This window comes from Sinocyclocheilus grahami, unplaced genomic scaffold, assembly GCF_001515645.1.
Source record: "Sinocyclocheilus grahami isolate Dianchi unplaced genomic scaffold, SAMN03320097.WGS_v1.1 scaffold121.1, whole genome shotgun sequence".
Classification (NCBI taxonomy): domain Eukaryota; kingdom Metazoa; phylum Chordata; class Actinopteri; order Cypriniformes; family Cyprinidae; genus Sinocyclocheilus; species Sinocyclocheilus grahami.
The window spans coordinates 1,847,120-1,873,738 of NW_015505300.1; the positions used below are offsets into that span (position 1 = coordinate 1,847,120).

Here is a 26,619-nt window from a genome sequence, read left to right on the forward strand (position 1 = left end):
AATGTGAATTGACCTTAACTGCAAACAGAAGAATTAAAACGATGCACTGATGAACTGTCTCTGTTTTGTGTAAATTTATTTAACACTCTCACTGTTATAATCATATGTGCAAAGGTACTGTGTCTCATGTTCAGAAAATCTACAGCCTGGTATAAAATAATTGTTTAGTGATCAGCACAATCTCCTGTTATTTACTATAAAGAATAAGTTGTCTGTACAGACCAGTACAATACATTAATAAATTAAGTCAGTCTACCAAAATTTGTGTACCATCTAGAAATGTAGAGTTTCTATTTTTTTGTCATTCAATTTTCCTCACATTAAAAAAAAAAAAACGTTTCACCATTAAATTTAAGTATTGAAAAAGAACAAAAACTGCAAGTACAAACAGCAATCTCAATATATATGTGTATGTATATAGTTTTTTTGGTTAATATGATGCAAGAGGAAGTGTTACAAAAAGACTGAATTCTGTTTACATAGGCACTTGGTTTTCAAAGCCAAAGTATTTAAAAAAATTCAAAACAATGTCAACAATTGGATTATTATTAAAAAATAGTAAATGTGTATGAAATGATGCAACTAAAAAATAGAAAATATTACATGGAAACTACTTGGTTTTGTTAGCAGAGCTGGATAGTTGATCAAAACATCATTCAAACCTTTTTTTAAGGCTGGTTTTCAGCACAAGGTCTCACTACGTCCTCTACCTCGATGACCTCCATGATGAGATCTCTGATATCCTGCACACTGTCCTCGGTGTCCTCCGGTGAATCCGTGCTCACAGCGCCGCTGTGCTTCTCCAGCTCTGATGTTAAAGCAACAGCGCCCCCTACAGGACCATCAGGAACTGAGTCAAGAGGAGGAGAAGGACTATCTTGTGTTTCATTTCTATTCTCATCACTAGAAGGCGCTACCTCACACGCCTTGTTATCCACCACAACACTGGCATCCACAGCAGTGTCTTCAACACATACGTCTGGGAGAACTTCACTGTTGATTGTCAGGTTAACGTCAGGTTGGACAATATGGACACGTTCCTCTTTGACTTCAGACTTAGGAGGACTTGCACCTTCACTTTTTTCATCTGCTTCCACGTTTAGATTTTCAGAGGCGATGACGAGAGGAACAGGAGTTTCTTCAGCTGTTGAGTTGAGATAGACTGCTCGGTCTGTACTAACCGAACATCCCTCTGTATCTTCATCCTTCGCTTTAGAAGAAGGTGTCTCTGGTCGTGAAGAAGATGAATCTTCTGCAGATGAGATGGTTTCTGGTTTGGTTGAGGAAACGTCCGTCTCTGAGACCTCTGGAATGGGTGATGAATGATTAGGTGATGTTGGTGGAACATCTGGTTGAGTTGTTTCAGAAACATGTAATGGTGAAGTAGGTTCCACAGATTCTGGAGAAGGCACTGTAATCTTCACTGTAGGAATGACTGGAGCAGCATGTGTCTGCTGGGTGTCTTCACTGACGGATCCTCCTGATGGAGAGGTGATCTTCTGCTCAGCTTGTTGAGAGAGAGCCACAGAGCCTGGTCTTTGTGGTGGGCTGGAGGGGGCAGAGAGGGGCGGCGTGCGGCTGTCAGCCAGGCTGCTTTGACTAACACATTGCAGGTCAGTACTGTCAGCAAACAGGTTGTTTTTCTTCAGACTGGCTGCCTCCTTCACCACTGTACAGCAAAAATATTGACGAATATGTTGATGTTTTGAAGTTATTCATATGTCACAAACACTCAAAACAAACAGCTAAAACTGTTTACTGTACCTTTGTTCACTTCATTATTCAAAAGGTTGAGCAGTATGTTCTCATAGACATTCTCCACTTGAACGAAGTTCGTGTAATCAGCAAAGATGAACTGTTCAAAATTCTGAAGCTCCTGCAAAAAGAGAAAAAACTTTTCACACAAAACTACCCCTAACTGGAGGTACTAATCACCACTGTTTTTGTGCAATAAGATCAAACTAAATCATGACAGACTGGCACAAACACATCGTATTACTGTCAGCAAGGACAGAAACCCAAACGCGGACAGAATACCGTATTGAAGTAGCCTGAAAGAGTTTCCTGATAGTGTTTACAGTGCAGTAAAATTTTACTAATTGACTTTAATTAGTTGGTTCCTTTTAGTTAATCAAAAACAGTCAACTAAACCAGTGAAGTCTGATTCCTGAATGAATGACTGTAATGAACTGGTTCTTTTCAGTGAATACAGCACATACAGTGCTGCCAGCAAAGTCCAATTCCTGAATAAACGGCTCAAATGTGTCAGTTCTTCAATAGTGAATCAAACGCATTTAGCCAATACACTCTGATACCCGAATTATTGACTCTAATAAAATGTTTTTATTTTTAGTAAATCTAAAGATACACATTTTGTTTTGTCAGTAGTATTTGACAAATAATGAAAATATTGCCATCTTATTGTTTAGTATTATTGTTTTAGATATACTTAAAGGCACAATATGTAATTTTTCGCCACTAGAGGGCGCGTATTCGAAACAAACAAAGAAACAAAGGCATAGTTTGATGACGCCGTGAGTGTGGAAACATGGGAGTTGTGGTCTTCATCCCCACAGCCGATGTAATCCAACGGGACTCGGGTAGAAATCATGTTCATGGATGAGCTAATGATTTATTAACGTAGTAGAATGAAGCAGGGTGAGGCTGAAAGCCGTCGAAGCGAAACGAGGCCGCTGAACGAGCGTGACACAGTCGACCGCTTCCGCTCCTTCCGGTCGTGAGTATGTGGGGGGAAAAAAAGCAGCACTATTTTATCATACTAAATACATTTGAAAGTTCTGTTATAATGCTACTCTGTGCGATCATCACCGATCTATTAAAACGCACAACATATTAAAGCATCTTTGGTGCTTCCATGTTTTCTACAAAACAAAACCAGAAATGGAGGGGTTATGACGTCATTGGCAGACGACACAATGACACTATAGACACGGTCCGTGTCACTAGTTAAAATTGCTTATTTCTCAGGATTTAAACATTCTTTGAAACATTTGGGATAATGTACGTACACAAGTCAGCAAAATATATAACACTGTTCTAGTGGTTTTTGGAAATTTTAATAAAACAATCTTACATATTGTGCTTTTAAGTATTTGATCTATGTCACCTCTAAAAAGTTTAACAAAGACTTGTTTTGTTTTGAAATGATGTCATCAACTGCATATGAATTTTTTTATTTTTTTTTATTTTTTTATATTAATCTCTTAAAGAAACTTTTAATGGTTAATGAATTAAGATGAATCAAAACCTAACCTGGAACCAGAATTATTAAATTCTTAACAATTTCCATTACCAGTCGTTAATTTAATCAGAGAAACAGAGTTTGCTAGAATAACTCTACATAATGTATTCTTTGAAATGTTCAAGAATAAGTTTCCAAAAAACTGAATAGTGCTTACAGTTTTGCAGGCAGGCGCCAGGTTTCTCTTGATGGCTGGCAGAGTGATGTCAACCAGGACCTCCTGGAAAATCTTCTTCCTTATTGTGCTGCTGTCATAGTCAAATTGCTAAAGTGGAAAGCAAAAGTTTCCATCATGATTATTATGTCACATTTATTTGAATTATTCTATTGTCAAGATGGTGTACTGCTTAATGTATACACTTTGTAAATGTGGACAAAGCCAACCTTGAGAACACGTAGCTTGGCTTTCTCCATGACTGAGGCCTGTTTGTCAGGTTTATCCTTTAAGGAAGACTGAAGCAGGAGCTCAAATGTGTGCACAGCATTCTCCATCAACTAAAAAGAGTGGAAGAAAAAACAGGCATGCCACAGTTCATTTATATTCCCTTGACCTGTAGAGGGAACCAAAGTTAATGACAAGATGAGGCAATGCTCTCCTTTGACTTCATTTTTGGTGGAGCAGTCTATATGACATATATGATTCCAGTAGTAATTTATATCCACTACTAAGGTCTGGAAAAGATTTATGCAATTACACTTGAGTCAGAAGGCCAGATGAACTATTACATAAAGCATCTAAAAGCCCCACCAAGTCTACCAACGCCCAGTCATTCTAAAAGCTGCAGATGACGCCCACCTGCTGCATTTGACTCTGGGTGCAGTGAACTACTCGTGTCGAGTTGGAGAACTTGAAGCGGTTGCGGAGTTCCTGGAGCTGTTCCTTCAGGACGCTCACATGCTGGTAACAGTCCTCCATCCGGTCACGACCCAGCTGCTGCAAAGCCTACAAGCGGACAGGCATGACTCATGAGAACTCAAGGGAGTCTGAGCTCAGATGATCGTTATTCCAACATGATCTAATCTCGTCAGCTCTGCTGTCCAACACTTCACTTTGCTCTCAAAGGAAAAAATGACCTGATTTGCTTCAAGTGTTGTGCAATGTAGCCTTGGCTACATGTTGAAATCAGCAGATAAATATTCATTTTAAGCACTTGTGCCAGAGTGTTGTATTATTTGTAAATGTTCTGCACTCTCTTACGCTCTGAAGTTCCTCTGTGACTCCCCCCTGAGGGAAATCCTTGCAGATTCGGGTCAGCTCGTCCTCCAACAGCAGCCTCATGGTCTGGAAGCCTGCGCTGATCGGACCCATCAGCTCCTCCAGGATTGAGGTCAGGTATGGAGCCACGCTCTCTGAACTGTATTTCATGGCTGGCTCTGATACAAGAGCTTAACACAGACAGAAAGTGAGTCAAAATGGTACAGTACAGCACAGAAAATATATTTGCTATGTCTCACTTACTGCATTTACATGCATAAGAATATTTCAGTATGTTAGTCAAATTTTAGTTATATTTAATTTAGTAAACATCATGTAACCTGACTGCCTCAATGTAATATAATTCAATACTCCATTTGAAGTTGACCATTAATTAATTTAGCAAAAATTTTACTAATTTCACTAAATTGTAATGTAGTTACCACTCACAAGTTTGTTTTAAACATATTATTCATGACATCAAAAAGAATAAGTAGCATATAAAGGAGAATATTATTCAATAAAATTGATAAATTATAAAGCAATGATATTATTCAACCTAAAGTGTGCTTTCACTTGAAATACATCGAGATAATATGTTTTTTGGGGTTATAATTATGACAGTCAAAAGTTTGGAGTTGGTAAGATTCTTTGAATAAATAAATCAAGGCTGCATTTATTTGCTCAACAAAACAGTAATACTGCAAAATATAATTAAAATGTCAAATATCTGTTTTCTGTTTAAATGTATATAAAATGAGTCATTTATTCCTGTGATGCAAAGCTGAATTTTCAGCATCATTTCTCCAGTCTTCAGTGTCATGTGATCCTTCAGAAATCATTCTAATATGCTGATTTGCTGCTCAAGAAAAATGTATTATTATCGATGCTAAAAATAGTTGTGATGCTTAATATATTTTTGTGGAAAGCATTATTATTTTTTTAAGGATTCTTTGATAAATAGAAAGTTCAAAAGAACAGCATTTATTTAAAATAAAAATCTTTTGTAACATTACGAATGTCTTTGATGTCGTTTTTGATCAATTAAATGCATCATTGCTGAAAAAAAGCATTAATTTCTTTAAAAAAATTTTTTTTAAATAACTGCCGACCCCAAACTTTTGAACGGTAATGTATATAAACACACAACAGAAAGGAATAGGGTATATGTTGAACATCACCTGACCAAACCCGGAAAACAGGTCTCATTGCTTCCGCTTGTCGGAGAACGTGTTAACAGCCGTATTGAATAATAGCGATATCTATGGACTTTTAAGATAATCAGTTAAACTAGCTAGCTGTTTTTATTGTTGACGTTTTATTCAATTTTTATATCTAAATGTGAAAAGAATGAAAATAAAAAAAACTTTTAGATATCAGTCCGCATATGTGATGGACATTGGTTATGATCATCATTGGTGTCTACTTTGAAGGCATCTAGAGTAAAACTGCTTCATATTTAACTAAGCATATGCATTGACCGGAACCGGAAGCGTCGAGACCCGGTTAACAGAATACGGAAGTCTGTTGCGCATAACCCCTATTAACCATGGTATATAAGGCTGATAGGCTGTATAGACTGTCTGCTCATACCTTGCAGTTTAGTTTCCAGGAATGTTTGCGAGTTGTTGATCTGGTCCATGTCTGAGCGAATGAGCGCCTCCTGCTGTTTGGAGGCTTCTCTGCACTCATTTTTCAAACTCTCCAAACCTTCTCGCATTTGCTCATGTACAAGATCGTAGGTCGCTTCCACAGTCTAACCACGCAAGGAAAAAATAGAAAACACATTCACACCGTAAATATGGCCATCATAAACCCACTTCATCATGAACATAGAGCTGCCTTTGTCTACATGTTGCCTAATAGCTAATAGTCCCTTTACAGAGCAGTGGCCTCTTCCAACTGGCACAGGCCGTGAAAGAGAATTATTTTTCGTGGTATAAAACTTTTATTGTTTTGGATAGTGTGGAGGTCAGATAAACGATGGATTTATTTAATATGGTTATACAGAATGGACCAGCAAAAATGTTGCCTGAGTGTGACATTCAACACATAGCGTCTCAAAGTTCTAAGAATAGACGCGAGCAGCAGAGGCTGATCTCACTGACCACAAACCACACCCTCTTCCTCTCCGGCTTCTTTCCCTTCAGCTTGGGCAACAGCTCTGTCTGCAGTGATGGCAGCAGCTCCTCCATCACTAGGTTAGCCAGCACCTGCAGATAGGCAGAGGGAGTCACTACTGAAGCCCATGGCAGCTGTAATGATACCAGACTGAGTCATGACACAAAACACCCACATGGCACCGACTCATGGAGGAACAGCAAAAGTGTTGAATCACTGAGTTGTTGTAATGTCATAGCAATGAAGCAGTCTGCAACAGACAGAATCACCACACACACAGATGTGGCAGTTGAGTCCTGTGTGAATACTGAGCTGTATTGATCAGGCAAATAAAACTGTCTGTCAGTGACACGAAATATGCTTTAAAAATTATTTAAACTTTTTATTTACTTTTTAATTATTAATACACATAAATACTTGATTTGTAAATTTGTTTAACTGACCAAACTGTTTTTCTATGATATAATATTTACTGTATATATTCTGTTTTATATTATACAATACCATTCAAAAGTTTGAGGTCAGTAAGTTTTTTAATGTCTCTGAAAGAAGTCTCACCAAGGCTACACTTATTTGATCAAAAATACAGTAAAAAATTATTTGTAATATGCAGATTTTTTGTGCTCAAGAAACATTTCTCATTATTAATAATGCTTAAGACAGTTGTGCGGCTTAATATTTGTCTGCCTTTTTATTGTTTGAAAATGTCTGCCTTTTTATTGTTTGAGCCACTTATCAAATGTTGCTAAATGTTGCCAAACAAATTTTAAAAATAGCTAAATTTGTTGCTAGGTGCTTTTGTAAGAAAAAGTTGCTAGGGTAGTCTGAAAAGTTGCTAAATTTAGCAACAAAATTGCTAAGTTGGCAACACTTGTGATCACGTAATCACAATGCAAAATTGTGTCACTGCATCAAATCTCAACAAAAAATATATTTTGTATATGTTAATTTTGATTTGTTAAAAAAAAATTGGTAAAATAATATAAATGCATTATATAATAATATGAAAATATAAATAACTGTATTTTTATATAAAACATTGAATTATTGAACACTTACACATTTTTTAACAATTACATTTTTTTTATTAGCTAGTAAACTTGTAAAACTACACACTGAACAATTATACTTTTAAGCAGTGTATTAGTAGTTAGTTCGTATGCTACACTCTAAGAAAAGTCAGTAAAAATAGTCGACTATGTTAAAGGGGTCACATGATGCGATTTAAAGTTTTCCTTTCTCTTTCGAGTGGTACAAGCTCTTGGTGCATAAAGAAGATCTGTAAAGTTGCAAAAGCTAAAGTCTCAAATCCAAAGAGATATTCTTTATAAAAGTTAAGAGTCAACCACGCCTACGTCACTATGTGGAAATATTAGCATAATGCCGCCCAAATATGCTCGCAAAGAAAGAAGTCGTGGTTTCAGAAACAGCAGTGTTGATGCAGCCATGTCAGGGAGACGCTGTGTGATTCAGTACGAAAGCAAAAGCACTTTATTTGGCCTTCCGGAAGTAGATGCAATTAGGAATCATTGGTTAAGATTTATTTACAACAGAACAGCACAACTCAGATGTTCGAATTTGTGCAACGCATTTTATGGACGACAGTTTTTTGAACCTAGAAGAGTACAAGGCTGGCTGTGCACAAAGGCTATTTAAAAAAAAAAAAAAGAGTCAATTCCGACTTTGCTATGACAATCTGGCGCTTCTGATTCAGCGACTGTAAGTATGTTTTGTTATTAGTTTAAGTATTTGCTATTGACTGTTCAAATACAGAGTTTTGCGCAGCACAGAGTAATGCGTAGTGTGTTTGTGTGTGTGTGTGTGTGTGAGGGGAACAGTGTCACATCACAGGAGCTATTGACTGTTCAAATACAGAGTTTTGCACAGCACAGAGTAATGCGTAGTGTGTGTGTGTGTGTGTGTGTGTGTGTGTGTGAGGGGAACAGGGTCACATCACAGGAGAGTGAACTGCCTGTCAGAAATCATAGCACGTCAGCTGTCTTAACCGCGGCTTGTGTACTACATCATCACTGTGTCTGTCACGCGACTCTGTTGCCCTTTCGGGCTTGAACTGATGGTAAAACTAACGACATTATTAACTGTCTTGATATTTACTTTGAAAGCTGAAGCTCGCGATTATGGTAAGTGGTGTAACATTTCCGATGCGTGCTTGTGGTGTTCGGCCAATCACAATGCACTGGGTCAGCTGGCCAATCAGAGCAGACTGCGCTTGTCAAAGGAGGGGGCTTTGTTGAAAACGACGTGCTTGAGAGAGGCGGGGCATAGAGGACCTACAATAATGTACAGTATTTGAAAAATAATGTGTTTTTTGAACATTAAAGCATGTCAACATATTCTGTTACACCAAATACACAAAATAATGATCTTTAAAATAGCATCATATGACACCTTTAAGCAATTCTTTTTCGGGGCAGAAGCAAACTTCACACTGTGCAACACTCCGAATTCAAGACTGCATTGTATTGTCAATGGAAAGAATCCTTGATATGCTTCCTATATTTATAGTTCCCCCTTAGCTTTGCATGTTGTTGTAAACAGAGAAAGGTTAGAGTAGATTTCAGAACGTAATGGAGGCAGTCTACTAAGTGATCAGCGCTTGTAAGGCCTCTCTATCCAGCACTGTAACCAGAGAAGGAGACAAACTTTCAGTTGCAGAAATGCTGCAAACAGATGCCGCTGTCCCTGTCGCTGTAAATCACATCTGCACCTCCTGGGGGAGGGTGCGATAACCCATCATAACCTCCTAGGCTCCGCGGGCACCGACTGGACCCTGGAATATTTGTCGTGATGATCAGGACAGCGGTGTTGGGAGAAGTGCGAAGCATTGTTGTGCAAACCATTGTTCTCCGAAGCGGATTTCTGCTGAAAAGGATATGGAAATTGCTGCTGTAACAGGTTTGTCAGCTCATTGTAACTCTTATGGACTCTGCAACCTAATCTAAGACACTAAAATAATAATTCTGGTATGTCCGAGTGGACTGCAATTACAAGTTTCCATTCAAGTCGAACGTGTAGGTCGGAAACCAGATCTAGGCACTTCAAAAACAAGGTTGTGTGAAAGTAGGAGTGGTTGAATGTAATCTCATTTTGCCATTTTGTTCTCCGTCCTTCCTCAGCTCCAACCCTTGCCTGTCTCTCTATCTCTCCTTTGTAAGCTCTCGGATTTACATGCCGTGATCCGTTGTATTCATGAATGTGAGGTCTTTGCACTGATCGCGAGCCAGAAGAGTAACTTGATCCCAAGAGAATTCTGTTTAATTTCTTTCAAAATGTTCCCTAGGAAACTTGATACCAGATGAAGGGCTTCGAGACCTGAAAAAAGCCCACTCACAGATGTTTCACCTCCCAGATTTGCAGCTCCTCTCCACCTGTGTATTTCTGTGGTCGGTTGTTTTCTCTGAGAGCGGATCTGGTTTCGTTAGCGATCCTGGCGTATTTGCGCACGCAGGGTCTGCTATGACAGAATCATTTGTGTTACAACAGATAATGGATAACGGATAATGTCCTGGAAAATTACTAGTACCCTTTCCATTTTTTAAAGATATTTTTCTTACAGTGTACTAGCTGAACAACAGCAGATACAAGCTACTAACAAGGTATATCACAATAGGTGTGTTTGTCTTGAAGCGGTGTTGCGCAGATCGATCGGTGCTTTTGGAAGAAAAAGTTGCTAGGGTAATCTGAAAAGTTGCTAAATCTAGCAACAAAATTGCTAAATTGGCAACACTGCCTTAATGGCAGGAGGCTTCATGCACATAAAAAACAGGCAAAGCAACAAATTAATTCAACATATCCTAGCTTTTTACAGAAAATATTCAGATGTAACCCCCTTTGTAATCGTTAACATTTTCTTAAGTAACTGTAATTCAATTACACATTTTTTCTCAGTAACTGTAACTGATTACAGTTACATTTATTTTGTAATTAAATTACGTAACGCCATTACATGTGATTAGTTACTCCCCAACACTGGTTAAAGAGACATGGTGTTGTAAAGATAGGAGAAAAAATTACATTTCAATGCTTTTGTGTTCACAAAACTTTTGAGTTCCCTTGCTTTTGCTTCAAAACAACGACAATGAGAAATTTAATGAGCAAACAAAAGTTTTGTGAGCGAGTACTAAGTTTCTTAGGGGAACGCAAAAATATTGAAATAACTTATTTTTTCCTATGACCATGTCCTTCTGTAGTATCTACTTATTAAACAAGTTATTAAATGTCCATTTTTAAATTATTCATTTAAATATTTAAAATATTCAAATAAATGCCTATTAATCATGTATCTATCATATTTAAATGTTTGTTACATGATTTATAAAAACAATCCTCATAAAATATAAGCAGGCATTTAAAACTTTCAGTCGAGCATGAAATTGCAGTCCATTGAGCCACATATGGGATGTTATCAGCATGACACTCCTAAATCCCTTTTAGACACCCATGACACTCAGCCTTTGACTCCACCAGCCTGCTGACCACAGTATGATGCCTGCATTAATCACAGCGCATTACTCAGGCTCTCTGTGGCCACTATCAAGACTCATCTGATTCATTCAAAAGAAGTGGACTCTGCTTTTCTGGAAACTCATTCAAAACATGCTTGTGAGTAATATGGAGACCAGGAGGCCCACCTGACAGTCAGTGCCCACCAGCATATCCCATGATTCATAGTGACCCGTCTCCTGCCTGTAGAAGTGAATGGCCTTTAGGAAAGCCTGCACCTCACATTCCACACTCTTCAGATAATCTGCAGAGACATAACAGAGAGAAGAGAATCGTTCTGTCAGATGAATCGATTGTGTAATATAGAATCATGTGAGCAACTTCTCTTTTCTGGTTCCAGAGAAAAGGAATAAGACAAAGACAGAAATGATTTGGAAATCAATAAGATGAAAGGCTTTTGAAAGAGTGAAAACTGAGAAACCCATCACCCTAAATTACTTGTACTGGTAAATAAGGAAGAAATAAACAATCTAGCATTCAGTGTTGAGGATTAACTAACTAAATGTTGCAACTAATGCAATACATTTTCAGTAGTGTGACAGTATCTTACCTATTAAAAAAACTATATAATTATGAAATAATACAATTAATATTAAAACTAAATATTTGAAGGCTGCTCTTTCTTACTTTTTTTTTTATTTTAAGCTGTTTTTAGTGTATATCTATCCTAGGGCTGGACAATAATTCAATATCAATATGTATCGCGATATAATTTTTTTCAGTAACGGTGATATGATTTTTAAACACATTTCCGATATTTCGATATACATTACCAGTGTTCCCCATACATTGATTTATTTGTGGCGTTTGACTTCGTTGAATAAACATGAGCACTGCACGTTTCAAAATCAAAACGCGTCGCGGGTGTTTTATATGAATGTATCTCTGAAAGGAACCGACTGTCTTCAGAATAGTTTAGATGGCATTTTTATCTGATAAAGTAGCGTTCTAATGCAATACATTTTCAGTAGTGTGACAGTATCTTACCTATTAAAAAAACTATATAATTATGAAATAATACAATTAATATTAAAACTAAATATTTGAAGGCTGCTCTTTCTTACTTTTTTTATTTTAAGCTGTTTTTAGTGTATATCTTTCCTAGGGCTGGACAATAATTCAATATCAATATGTATCGCGATATAATTTTTTTCAGTAACGGTGATATGATTTTTAAACACATTTCCGATATTTCGATATACATTACCAGTGTTCCCCATACATTGATTTATTTGTGGCGTTTGACTTCGTTGAATAAACATGAGCACTGCACGTTTCAAAATCAAAACGCAGAAATATATCGTGATATAAATTTTGGCCATATCGTCCAGCCCTAATCTATCCATTCCATAATCATAACCATAATCAAGTTTCAAGTAAAACTTTTTTCTTAATAAATAAATAGTTTTAGATTATTATATAAATTATATAACTATATATATATTTATATAACTCCTAATTTACTGCGTATTAATAGTTAGTATGATAGTTGTAAAGTTTAGGTGTTTGGTAGGATTAAGAGATCTAAATTATGGTCATGCAAAATAAGGCATTAATATGTGCTTTATAAGTACTAATAAACAGCCAATATGCTAGTAATATGAACGCTAATAAGCAGCTAGTTAATAGTGAGAATTGGTCCATAAAATAAAGTGTTACCAAGTCAACTTTGGTGTGTATCTCATCCCAAACATGAATGATACCTTAAATTGTGAGGCTTATTTTGAAGTCTTGTAGACTCTGACTTTCAACTTACAATAGCAGACGAAAGCAGAATAGTTACGTTTAATGTAAAAATAGTCTTTACAACAGTTTGGTTTTGCTCTGTGTAGGTGGTTATCTCTCCTCTCGCCCAGTACATGAAACACGAAGGTGTGAAAGTGTAGTCTTTTGCAGTTGTGTGACGAAGTAGAAGATTATTGCACACATGATGCTCTGCAGAGGCAGTGTAACCGCTAAGCAGCAAGTACGCAGGAAGAGAGCATTGCAATTCTGAATATTATTAGTGTATCACCATGACCACCACAGCAAAACAGTAGTAAACTGATGCAAGAGCAGAGGCTGCAACATGCAGCTTGAGGTATCCTCTCATCAGCCTCACTACCGTGTTGATTTTGGGTGGGTGTACAGAGAATTAGTCAGAACGGATTCAAGAAGTACTTTCAAATTGAGCAAACAGAAATTCTGTAGGAATTAAATCTTTCCCCTTGGGGTATAAATGACAAATTTGATCATAGACCACAAATACAAAGTCAAAAGTGCACTCTGAGACCGAGGCAGTGCTGATCTGGTACCTTGGTTCTGATGCCGAATGCAGTCGTTCAGGATTGAGACAAAGCGGGCCCGCTTCTCCTCCTGCTGGAAACAGAAGTACGAGTCTCGTCTGTAAGGCAGACTCAGGTACACAGGAAGTGGACCGGGAACCGCCACCACAGGAACGGAGGGCTCTTCCTTGGAACCTGAATAACACACAAACACTCATTCCAACCAGAAGAGAGAGATCAGGATGGAGAACCAGACAAACACTCACCATTAGGATCAGGAAAGGCCTTGTCTACGACGGCAGTGTATTTCTCCTCTGAGGTCAACACAGTTCCCCCTGTTGGCAGGTGTTTGTGGCGGGCAGGGGTTCCCTTTGTATATGACTGGATGCATGAAATATTACAACATCATGAGAACGTTCTGTCAGAAAAAGTGCATTTTATGTGAAAAAAATGATCATAGATAACTTTTAACCTCCTGGCTATCATGTAACTCCAGGCTATAGTCGGCACGGACCACAACAAATCTCTCTCTCCACTTTTTATTGTCATCAAAGTAAAGCACACTGTCCTTGTACAGGACCTCTGAGGCCTGTAGAGGCTCCTAGAAGTGAAACATACTAGTGTCAGTGAGAGTAAATAATGTAAGTGAGAGTGCAATAAAATCATTGATGTTGTCAGTGTAAGACAGTTATGCTTTCACCTTCTGTTTGAGGAGCTGGGCCTGTCCTGCTCTATGCTGCTCCACCTCATCCTTCAGATGGCAAAAGAAGGCGATACAGCTTTGTCTTCTGTAATGAGGACTAAAGTTTTTCAGCTCAGCCTCTGTCCGGCCTGCACACACATGAAAGATCAGATTGCCCTTAATTGTAAAAGAAGTGTGCTTAATTGTATTGAATGTGCACTTGTGATGTACCTAAGATCTTAAAAGTATATTTAAAAAAGCTGTACTTGCAAATAACACATTAATGAAATAAATAGCCACTTAAATACTTAAAGGGATAGTTCACCCAAAAATGAAAATTGGCCCATGATTTACTCACCCTCAAGTCATTTATTTTATAAATGTATACGTATTTCCACAGTCGAAAAGCTGATTGATCAATTACATGACACATGATACGGATAAGTTGTGTTATATCTTTCAAAATACCTTCCGATGTTCATTCATGTTTATTTGGTGCTATAAGTAGTAGTAAATTAGAAGAGATGACTAGTTCACGCTCTGCCAATTCACAGCGATCTGTCATGCCACATTAAAGAGCGCCAAAATGGTATTTATTGTTTGAATCATTTTCAATCCAAGACATTGTTTCATATCAAAAATAACAACGCTCAAAACTTATTGCAATTTATTGGATGGGAGGTGTGCTGCAATGTTCTGTTCATTCATTAACTGAAAAGAGCATAAACCAAAAGATCGATTAATCTGCTTTATGTGGTGTGTTGATGCAAAATTCTATCCCAACTTCTGACTTAAAAAGTTAACTTCTTATGACTGGTTATTAACACCCTTCAGTACACTTTTAAAAAGTTCACTTTGTAATTTCTTTTCTGTACATTGTGCTTTAATAATCTTTTGTTGTACTATTGTTGTAACTATTTTTGAACTGTAGTGTGTTATATGATATTACATTTAATACATTGAATGATTTGTGGTTACACTTTATTTTAAGGTGTCCTTGTTATAGTGTAATTATACATTTAAGTGCTGAGTAATATTAATTAACTACATGTACTTACTATATGGTTAGGATTAGGGTTTGGCTTAGGGTTACTTGCATGTAATTATGCATAATTAACTGTTATTATAATAGTAAGTACATGTAACATGTAAAGTGTTACCATATATTTTTTTAAATATAATAAACTGCAACTTTCTCCTTAAAAATGTGTAATTACAAATATATTTAAATTTAGTACAGAGGTGTAGTCAAGACCAGACCTTCCAAAACCAAGAACAATGACTGAACCCCTCGAGACCCAGATCCAGACCAAGACTAGACCCATCGAGATCCAGACCAAGACTAGACCCTTCAAGACCCAGATCCAGACAAGACTTGACACTTCAGGAACCAGATCCAGACCAAGACTAGACTCCTCGAGATCCAGACCAAGACTAGACTCCTCGAGATCCAAATCCAGACCAAGACTAGACTCTTTAAGACCCAGATCCAGACAAGACTTGACACTTCAGGAACCAGATCCAGACCAAGACTAGACTCCTCGAGATCCAGACCAAGACTAGACCCTTCAAGACCCAGATCCAGACAAGACTTGACACTTCAGGACCCAGATCCAGACCAAGACTAGACTCCCCGAGATCCAGACCAAGACTAGACCCTTCAAGACCCAGATCCAGACAAGACTTGACACTTCAGGAACCAGATCCAGACCAAGACTAGGCTCCTCAAGATCCAGACCAAGACTAGACCAGTCAAGATCCAAATCCAGACCAAGACTAGACTCTTTAAGACTCAGATCAAGATCAAGATTAGACCCCTCAAGACCCAGATCCAGACCGGGACTAGACCCTTCAAGACCCAGATCCAGTCCAAAACTAAATTTTAATAAACCAAGATACTGAATTTATTGCAGAATTTATTTATAGTGTTTAACAGTTGTTTGAACACCTTTAATTTAATTTATTGTGAACATCATACTAGCATACTATTCTGAATATTTCTGCCATATTTTTATGAATATTAATTGTAGTATATATTATGCCAAATTCAGCTATAGCTTGTTAAAGCATGCATTACTAGGAATGGGTGATATGACCAAAATACAATATAAGAAATTTTACTGTAATAATACATATCACAATATCTACAGTCTTGAAGGGTGTCAAATTAATGTAGTGAGATCATGCATCTTATTGTTTCTGACACTTGAGGGAAGAGAAGGTCTGTGACTCATTCCTAAAGACTGAGCCATCTTTACCACTTCACTGCACTGCCAAAATGACATAGCACAGAGCGCAGGCCTGAGTCCATTGCAGCATTATTCCACTGAGCAACTTCAATTCAAAACTGTATTTGAAACAGCTCTTGGGCTTGGATCCCAGTTTCCAAGTTTTTAAAGGAAAATATCCTTTGACTTTCCTTGGAAAAAAATTTTTCTGCCAAGGAGTAAATAGTATAGAATTCAGATTGTCTGGATGAATCCACTGGCAGCGGCTACATAATATGTAATTTACAGGGCAAATTAGACATGCTATATTAACCATTACCACTGCTTTGCAAAACAGTGTCTAAGACAATTTAGAAAATGACAGAATACTACTGACTTGTGGCCCAGCTATGGTCACCATAATGATTCTGATCATAGAATTGATTTGGGATTACAAAAAGGGATGTTGTGGAGTCTAGATTCAATGTGAGCCTGATATATCAATTTATGTTAGACCGCAGGAAAATGCAATTCTAATGCTGAAAATTTACCTGAGTGATATTTTGCCAATGTAAACAAGTAACCATCACTGATCTCATCTGCTAAACCTTGTTGGCATCTTGTCATCATCATGTGGAGTTGTGTGAGAAAGTAACAGAAATCATTAGTCACGGATAATCTTCCCTGTTCATTTGAACCATTTGATCCGGTTCAAAAATTGGACTGAACGATTTATTCATAAATAAATTGTCATAAATCCCACTTCTTCAGTTCGGCTGACTGACTCAATGATCTGATCTGATTAAAGTCTCTCTGTTCCTCACATAAATCTCTCATAAAATAAAATAAAATAAAAAGATGATACACATTCTGTCTTTCTTGGAGTGACAATTCCTGGGTTAAAAGGGAGCAAAGTTGAATATGAAATTATACAAACACAATAATCGATTCTCATCACCCACTAGCATATAAAGTAGAAATACAAAAACAACAAGGAAGGACAAGCAAAAAAAAAAAAACAGAATACTTTGCCATCATCTTTAAAAAATGTAATAAACACAATATATTGTTTACATCTCAAAATAAGCAATAGGCAAGCTACATCAAAGCACAAACATCAATGTAACAGAGACAAAACAAGCTTACATTTAATACCACAAAATAACCTCTACTAACACTACAACTGTTGCTTATTTCTTATCGCATCAGTGTGTCACACTTCAAATGTGAGAAATCGCCATCTTCAGAAAACTGATTGAAACATCTTGAACAAAAGGAAAATCAAAATCAGTTATTTTTAAATTGAAATTCGGACAGTTTGCTTATTTGAGGCAGATTTCTTTCCTTCTTGTAACCCCACCCCCTCCTCTTAAGGGAGTTTTCCTTGTTATTAGAGTATTAGATTTCAGGGACTTTCAGGGGTAAAGTTGTTTTTAAAGATGCTGTAAGAATAAAATTGGATTGACTTGAGCTGAATTGAATTAAGTGAGTTAGAGAACAGACAGCTGCTCTGAGGAGGGCAAAGACATGAAAGAGTGGTTTCCTGTGAGGACACACACACCACAAACACACACTTGTGATAAGAGCACAACCGTTGTAAATACTGGACAACTCAGCAAATTCTTTCTAAAAGATACCGAAACTATGAAACATCTCTTACCATGTTCACAACAGTAGCACTGTCAGTCAGTACTAATAGTAATGCAACATTGCACTCAGCATTTTGATATTGCGACCTCTTGTAGCTTTTTAAGCTATCAAAAATACACAGAGTCAAGATTGCTGCGTGAGACCAGAACAGTCATATTTTTTTTTTTTTTTACTTTATGCGTCGTAACTACGCATCAACAAAACTTTAACTCTTAAAGGGGACGTGTCAAATATGCATGTGTGTGTATGTCGGTGATGTGTGAATTATGGATCAGTGATGTGTGGGTTGCTTGTATCTGCTCCTACACTCTGCAGATTTCTGAATACACACAGTGTTTATGTTTGTCCTCAGCATCCTTTCATCTGGACTGAGATTTCAAACAGCTGCTAGTGATAGTGGAATCTCTGTATGGCAGTGGGCCTTTCTTGGTTATTGGTATAGTTAAATATAATTGGTGCCTATTACAGGTCCAATGTAATTGCAGGATGTATTGATGCAGATAAATCCTCAAATCTCAAGAAAACAGAGAGAAAAAGATGAATAATTTATTGTAGTATATATATATATATATATATATATATATATATAAACACTTTATATACTACTTTTGAACAGTAGTATATATACTGTTATATACTATATATGTAATGTAAATGCTTTTAACATAAGTCACTTATGCTCACTAAGGCTACATTAATTTGATCAAAAATATGATTCAACAGTAATATTGTGTAATATTATTAAATAGTATGTGTTATTTGTGAAGTGAGGTCATTTCCTGCAAACCCAAGGGCTGCTAACTTTTGAGGCAGCTGTGAAATCAACGGAAGGTTTAAAGGGGTCATATGACGTTGCTAAAAAAAACATTATTTTGTGTATTTGGTGTAATGCAATGTGTTTACGCAGTTTAAGGTTAAAAAAAAACAACATTATTTTCCACATACTGTATATTAATGTTGCTCCTCTATGCCCCGCCTTTCTGAAATCGTTCTGAAAAGTGAGGTGTGCTCTGATTGGCCAGCTATCCAGTGCATTGTGATTGGCTGAATACCTGCACACACTCGAATATTTGATCAAAAAGAAAATAAAAACTGTTTAATATTATTGAAAGTTTAATACATTGTAAAATGTTTTTAATATATTCATGCCAAAGCTGAATTTTCAGCATCATTACTTCAGTCTTTAGTATCACATGATCCTTCAAAAATCCGGATGATCCTGATGATCCATGATCCTTAATTACTCACCCTCATGTCGTTCCAAACCTGTAAGACCTTAGTTCAACTTCATAACATTATGGTTGAACCACTTGGTCATATGGACTATTTTAACAATGTCCTTTTAACCTTTCTGGGCCATAAAACATTTTAGTTGCGTTGGTGTCTATGCAGGGTCAGAAAGCTCTTGGATTTCATAAAAAATATCTTAATTTGTGTTCTGAAGATGAACGAAGGTCTTACAGGTTAGGAACGACATGAGGGTGTAATTAATGACAGAATTTTCTTTTTTGGGTGAACTATCCCTTTAATGTCACTTTTGATCAATTTAATGGTTGCTGAACAAAAGTATTCATTTCTTGCAAGAAAAAAAAAACAATCTTACTGACACCAAACATTCGCTCAAATTGTTATGATGATAAAATATTTTAAATTTTGGACTCAGTTGGCCCTCCAACATCTGACACTATGGACTCTGTTACTTAACTCCCACAAACCAGAGATGATACTGAAAGTCTGAGATACAGACCTTCAGAATTACTGTCAGTTCAGGATGAGGCGTGATAGAGTAACACATACTGTATGTCAGTGTGTGACTAGAATCATGAAATTAATCTGTCAGGGTGTGGGTCAGAGACTTAAAGGGATAGTTCATCCAAAAATTCTGTCATTAATTATTCACCCTCATGTCGTTCCAAACCCGTAAGACCGAGAATACTTTCTGTGCACACCGAAAACAAAAATAATGACTTTATTCATCAATTTCTTCTCTTCTGTGTCAGTATTCAATGCGTCTTCACAAGAGTACCACAATGCAAACATGTGATGCTTCTGACGCAGGAGCTGCGTTCTGACGTAGAAACCGGATGCTCTGCACCTTGTTTATAAGCAGAGGAATGCACACGTATATGTCGATGTCCTTGATACCTTTCTGGGCTTTGAACATAGTTGCGTTGATGTCTATGCAGGGTCAGAAAGAAATATCTTAATTTGAGTCTGAAGATGCACAGTCTTACGGGTTTGGAACGACATGAGGGTGAGTAATTAATGACAGAATTTCCATTTTCCTTTAAACTCCCTCTCAGTGTTGAGCTGTTCTCCTCTGGAGGTTTGGGATGAGGTCCCAAAATGAAGCTCTTGTTCCTCACATGCCTTTAAAATCCAACTGATTCACTGACTGATACTCTTCCCAACAGCATAAACACCCCCAAAGACACATTTTCAAAACCTCTTAAACCTCTTGTTCCACGCTGTATGCGCAATTTATGATTTTCACCTGGATGATAACACTCTTTTATATTTAGACTGGAGGAAGGATCTGAGCCAAAATGCCATAAAAACGTGGGTGGGCTCTTTTGACTTATAAGTAACCATCAATAAGAAGGACTAATAAATAACCACTTAGCCACAGCCTAAAAAACAGCCTATAGAACCTAGAACACCTTACCGACCACCAAGAAACATCCTAGCAAACACCCTAACAAACGCCTAACTCACTCTAGCAATGCCCTAGTAACACCCTAGCAAACACCTAGAATGCCCTAGCAACCACTTATAACACCTTACCAACCACCTAGCAAACACCCTTAACACCACATGAAATACCCTAGCAACCATCTAGTAAACACCTAGAACAACCAGAGCAACCATAACACCACCCAAACAAACATTGTACAGACTACCTAAAACACCCTAGCAACCACATAGAACACCTTACCAACCACCTAGCAACACCCTAGCAAACACCCAGAACAACCAGAGCAACCACCAAAATACCACCCAAGCAAACATTATAGAGACCACCTAAAACACCCTAGCAACCACCTAGAACACCTTACCAACCGCCTAGCAACACCCAAGTAAACACCCTTAAAAAACTCAAACACCCTAGTAACCAACTCAACTCTCTACATTGCGAGTAAATCACTGGCATATGCAACTAAACCATGTCCATTCCCCCTAGAGCCCCACTGCGAGCTTTAAGTGAAGGGTAAGTGGCAAAGAACATGATGTGTAGCTCAGTTAGAAGGCAGAACAGCATGTTTCATTCAAGCGCTCAAACAACTGCATCAGGAAAATGGATCCAGATTGCAGATTTGCACAATTATTTTCTAATACCAGAGATCCTGGCATTAAAGGGGTCATATGACGTTGCTAAAAAAGAACATTATTTTGTGTATTTTGGTGTAATGAAATGTGCTTATGTGGTTTAAGGTTAAAAACATTATTTTCCAAATACTGTACATTATTGTTGCTCCTCTATGCCCCGACTTTCTAAAACTTCATCGTTCTAAAAAAGTGAGGTGTGCTCTGATTGGCCAGCTATCCAGTGCATTGTGATTGGCTGAATACCTCAAGCATGTGACGGAAATGTTACGCCTCTACCATATTGTGATGCCGTGTCCCGGCCGGAGCGACGAGACAAAAACAATAAAAAGCCATTATAAACTAGGCATTTGTTGCATCCAGTGGGGACATAATTACTGATTATAATGACTTATACTGTCTTTTTACGTGTTGCGTTGCATCACACCGCGTAAACATAAAATCATGTCTGCATTTGTGATGGGAGAAATGACAAACTACAAACTCTACTCTACACTGCTCAAAACTCGCGTTTGAATCATCAGTGACAAATATTTAAATATAAAAACATACTTACAGGCTGTGAGTCAGAACAGCCGGCATTGTAGTCTACTCTACCAGGATCAGGAAACAGTCCTCCGTAAAAATGTGCTGCCCACATCTGAATACTTGGGTAGAACTGTTATGGAAGAGTGTTGTAAATACAACTTAACCACTGATCTAGTTGTGTCCTCTTTTGGAAGACCAAACAAAGTAGTTTGGCTTTCACAACGAAACACAGTATCTCCACGACATGGCAGCGGCGGCAGCAACAGTACTACAGCAAGAATCAAAGTTACGCCTTCTTTCTTAGCATGAACATTTGGGCGGTGTTATGCAAATCTTCCCACACAGTGACGTAGACATGTGGGGGCGTGTTTAAACAAGGCGTTTTAGGAGGGTGTGGACGAGTCTTAACTTTTAAATAGAATATTTCTTTGGGTTTGAGACTTTAGTCTTTGCAACTTTAGGGATCTTATCTATTCACGAACAGCTTGTAACACTCCAAATAGAAAGGAAAACTTGAAATCGCATCATATGACCCCTTTAAAAAGGCAAGAGAACAAGGTACAGAGAATGATTGTGTCATCTGATTCCTTTTAGAAGAATTTGCCCAAGTTGAATAAGACACCTCAGCAAGGTGCCATATACCTCAGTGGGCACAGACGGTGGCTTAAAACTGTGCTGAGACCATCAGAATACAAGATATGCTTGAAGTAGTGCCGTCATTGAATGTGGACTGATAAACTCCAAATGGCCTAGTCAGCTTTAAAAAAAAAAAAAAGCTTTTTCAGTTCATGTGATGACTAAACAGCAACACAAACTGGATTCCAACTGCATTTCATCAGCATTACTTCACCTATTAATCTGGTTAACACAAGTCACACTCAAGTTTTAACAGTGGTATTATGCTAAATCTCTTTAGTATGTGACTAATAAATTAACTTTATTATAGGATGTAATTCTAGGTTATTAGGATGCCATTCTAAATGTAAAATTATCTGGTCAAATAAAATGATGCACTGATTTAACTGTTTTTTTTAATATCTTATAAGCTTATATCTTACAATTGAATTTTTTCTCAGAATTGCAAGTTTACACCTCTCAATTCTGACTTTTTTCTCAAAATTATAACAATTATTCTAAATTTATAAACTATGAATTAACTTTTTTTATGTGATGGCGAAAATAAACTTCCATATATATATATATATATATATGTATATATATATGGTGATATATAACCTTTCACAGTTGTGCTAAGCAGCATATGGGTCACTTTATAGCATATTAAAGAGAGACCAGAGCACATCAGGCCCCTCTCAGCTAAATAAATCCTAGTTAGTGCCAAAAACCCATGACATCATTTAGGAGGAGGGAGTGGTGAATAGCGCATCATAATTAATGACACATTCTGTGCAGCTTTTATATGCTGGAGCTGTTTAGATTTTTACCATCTTTTACGTCAGCCCACACCCCTGTACTGCTTTATGTCTATTCTTTATGTTTTCGTCTACATGACGACTGTTTAATGGCATGCAATTAACTGTTATGGGACAAAAAACAAATGTAATCAAACCATAGACAGCATTCTAACGACAGCACAAACCCTGGAGTGATCCTGGAGTCCTCATTTAAACTGAGTGTGTATACATTGGACAGCACTAGGCAAATACATGCCAGGGCCCAAAAAAAAAAAAGGCCAAGAGGACGTGGCAAATAACTAGGCGGTACAAGGGCGGTATTCACTCCAAGACTGAAGCCCTTTCTGTTTCAGTTTATAACCCAGACTCTTATTCTGCTAATAGTTTACTAGCTGAACCACACGAATGTGATGTCACAATGGCAGGTATTATAATTAGTGTGTCATTCTCCTTTGATCATAATATAATACATTTATTTGTCCACTTGTATTAGGCGTCCTTAGTATCACTGCAACTGGGGACATTATAATTCCTATAACTACTATGTGCAATTTATTAAATTACACTCCCCATGAAATGCACTTTTAAACTTATAAACCAAAGCTCCCATGCAAAGTACTTTAACTTATGCAGAATTTAGGCAATGCAGCCTTTTTACCAGCATTCATATTACTTTAAGTCAGCAAAAAAATGGGGGTAAATATTCAGCTGAAAAGACTGAACAATAGAGAGAAGTGAATGTTGGAATGGGTTTCCACTCTGGTCCAATACTTCCTGTTCACTGCTGGCCAGATGAAATAAGAGCAAAACAATCCCCATTATGCAGGAACAGCTGTGCTCCCCATCAGGGGAAGGAAACCCATTCTCTGCAGTATATGCGCTCAGAATGTGTGACATTCCAGTGAAATCACATACACACTTCAGTGCATTCACAAAGGTAGTATATCAGTGATTCTGAGAGTGCTGCAAAGGAGCAGTGGAATGCATACCTGAATATGAATATGAAAAAAAAGGAAATTGTGGTAATACTTACATTACAGTCTCCATGTCATACACATTAGAAGGTCCCACTTTATATTAACTTTCTTTAACTACCATACTTAAATAAGTGTTATAGGTACAATGTGTTTATTATGTTTATGCTACAGTATATTGCTTTTCAGGTGGGATACAGGTAAGATTAGGGAGAGGATTCATGGTATGGTTAGGTTTAATAGTGAGTTAAGGTAGGGTCAACAGTGTAATTATACACTCTAAAAAATGCTGGGTTAAATATAAACATCGGGTTCAAAACATTCCAACCGCTGGGTCAAAACAACCCAATAGCTGGGTTTGTCCCTTTTTAACCCAGCACTGGGTTATATTTAACCCAGCATTTTTTAGAGTGTAGATGTGATTACAGAGATGTAATAACATGCAGGTATTTTTAAATGTAAGTACAATGTAAAAACATGTATGTTCACAATAAATGCATTGTATGTCATGCCATAGTAGTTCCTGACACTTATATATAAAGGGGGCCCTAAGTTACTAAATTTGCACTTAGGGCTAAATAAAAAAATGTGCTGATATTTAATACAACTGTTGCTTATGTGATATTTCTTAAATATTAACGGATCAGTTCAGCCAAAAATGAAAATTTGCTCAAATTTACTCACCTTCAGGCTAACCAAGATGTGGATTAGTTTATTTTCTTCATCGGAAAAGATATGAAGATATTTTGCATAACATCACTTGCTCACCAATGGATCCTCTGCAGTGAATGGGTGCCGTCAGAATGAGAGTTCAAACAGCTGATAAAAACACCACAATTATCCACAAGTAATGCACACAACCCCAGTCCATCAAATAACGTTTTGTGAAGTGAAAATCTTTTCTTTTTTTATAAGAAATAAATCTATCATTAAGGCGTTTTAACTGGAAACCATTGCTTCTGGCCAAAATACGAGTCCATAATATGAGTCCATCCACCAACATATATGTTTAGTACTATTTTGGACTGTTTTCGCTTGTATATAGTGCTTGATCTGTGTATATTTCTTTCCTGATCCAAGACAACTTTTTTCAGACAAGGCAACTTTTTCACTTGAGAATGCAATATTATGCTTAGAGGACTCGTATTTTAGCCAGATGCAACATTTTGTTGTTAAAAACATTAATGATGTTAATGATGGATTTGTGTGTTACAGCTTTTCTCCTCACAAGACGTTGAACATTTGTAGACATGGTTTTATCAGCTGTTTGGACTCTCATTCTGACGGCACCCATTCACTTCAGAGGACCTACAGGTAAACAGATTCCGCTTTCCTCTCTACATCTTGGATGGCCTACATAAACTTTCAGGAAATTTCCATTTTTGGAAACTATTGTTTTATTTAACCTGTATCATTACAACAAGGTTGACAAAATGATAATAAAGTACATGGTTCATTATTCAGTACTTGATGTGATGTGTAGCCAAGTATGGTGTCCCATGCTCAGAATAAGTGCTCTGCATTTAACCCATCCAAGTGCACACATACAGCAGTGGGTAGCGAACATACACACACACACCTCCGGGAGCAGTGGGCATCCATTTTTTTTGTTGGGACACCCGGGGAGCAGTTGGGGGTTCAGTGCCTTGCTCAAGGGTCTCACCTCAGTCATGGTATTGAAGGTTGAAGAGAGCGCTGTACATTCACTCCCCCCACCTACAATCCCTGCCAGTACGGAGACTCGAACCCCAACCTTTGAGTTACATGTCTGACTCTCTAACCATTAGGCCACAACTGCCCCATTTATTTATGTAAACGCACAGCAGAGTGACTATGTAAACAACATGGAAATATTAAACAGCTATTGCATGACGATCAGCTGCGGGTTGACTGATCATAAGTGGGGTTAAAGGTGTGGTGGGCGTGTGGTAGGTTTGGGTGGGTGTGCACTCTGCATCAAACTGTATAACATAAACTGATGACATTTCCTGCACTGCAGTAGTTCTCAAACGCATGTTTGATGTGTTTATTAAAGTTATTATTAGTTAAGGTTATTCTTGGAATTCAATTGCCTGCAATAACATATACTGACATAATAATTTAGTGGTTAGACGCTGAATTTGACTTCAAAAAATAATGCAAGAAAGTTGGGGAAAAGGAAAAAAGAAGGGAGAGAAAGTCTCATTTAATTAGGCTATACTCAACTTATTAGTCTCAGCACTAGACATAAGATGCAATCGTTAGTTCCACAGACTTTATAGTATTAGATGGAAGCCCGTTTACCTCGTATGTAGTTTATTTTACTCTCGTCCAACAGACTGGATGAGGATGCTCCCATTGTGCAGCGTGGTTTGTTAGCGGTCCCGAGCGGAGGCTTTTTCCCGTTTGTCCGATTCGGGTTTGAAGCGCAGCGGCTATTTTGTCTGTCAGATAATGATGAGCGCAAATAAACTGTGACTCAAGCATCTCAAAC

General features: G+C 37.5%; 1 protein-coding gene across 1 annotated transcript; it reads right to left on the reverse strand.

Moving 5' to 3' along the window:
* Positions 1 to 583: 583 nt before the first annotated feature.
* LOC107589866 (protein Niban-like) lies at positions 584 to 26,584 on the reverse strand. The gene is made up of 14 exons (XM_016278438.1): positions 26,430 to 26,584; positions 14,067 to 14,197; positions 13,839 to 13,967; positions 13,633 to 13,747; positions 13,397 to 13,561; positions 11,231 to 11,346; positions 6,566 to 6,670; positions 6,051 to 6,213; positions 4,461 to 4,648; positions 4,059 to 4,205; positions 3,647 to 3,757; positions 3,420 to 3,527; positions 1,765 to 1,876; positions 584 to 1,669 (listed from the first exon to the last, which is right to left on the reverse strand). Exons 1-14 carry the CDS (start codon positions 26,482 to 26,484, stop codon positions 669 to 671), a joined length of 2,646 nt encoding a protein of 881 aa, XP_016133924.1. The 5' UTR covers positions 26,485 to 26,584; the 3' UTR covers positions 584 to 668.
* Between the last annotated feature and the right edge of the window lie 35 nt (positions 26,585 to 26,619).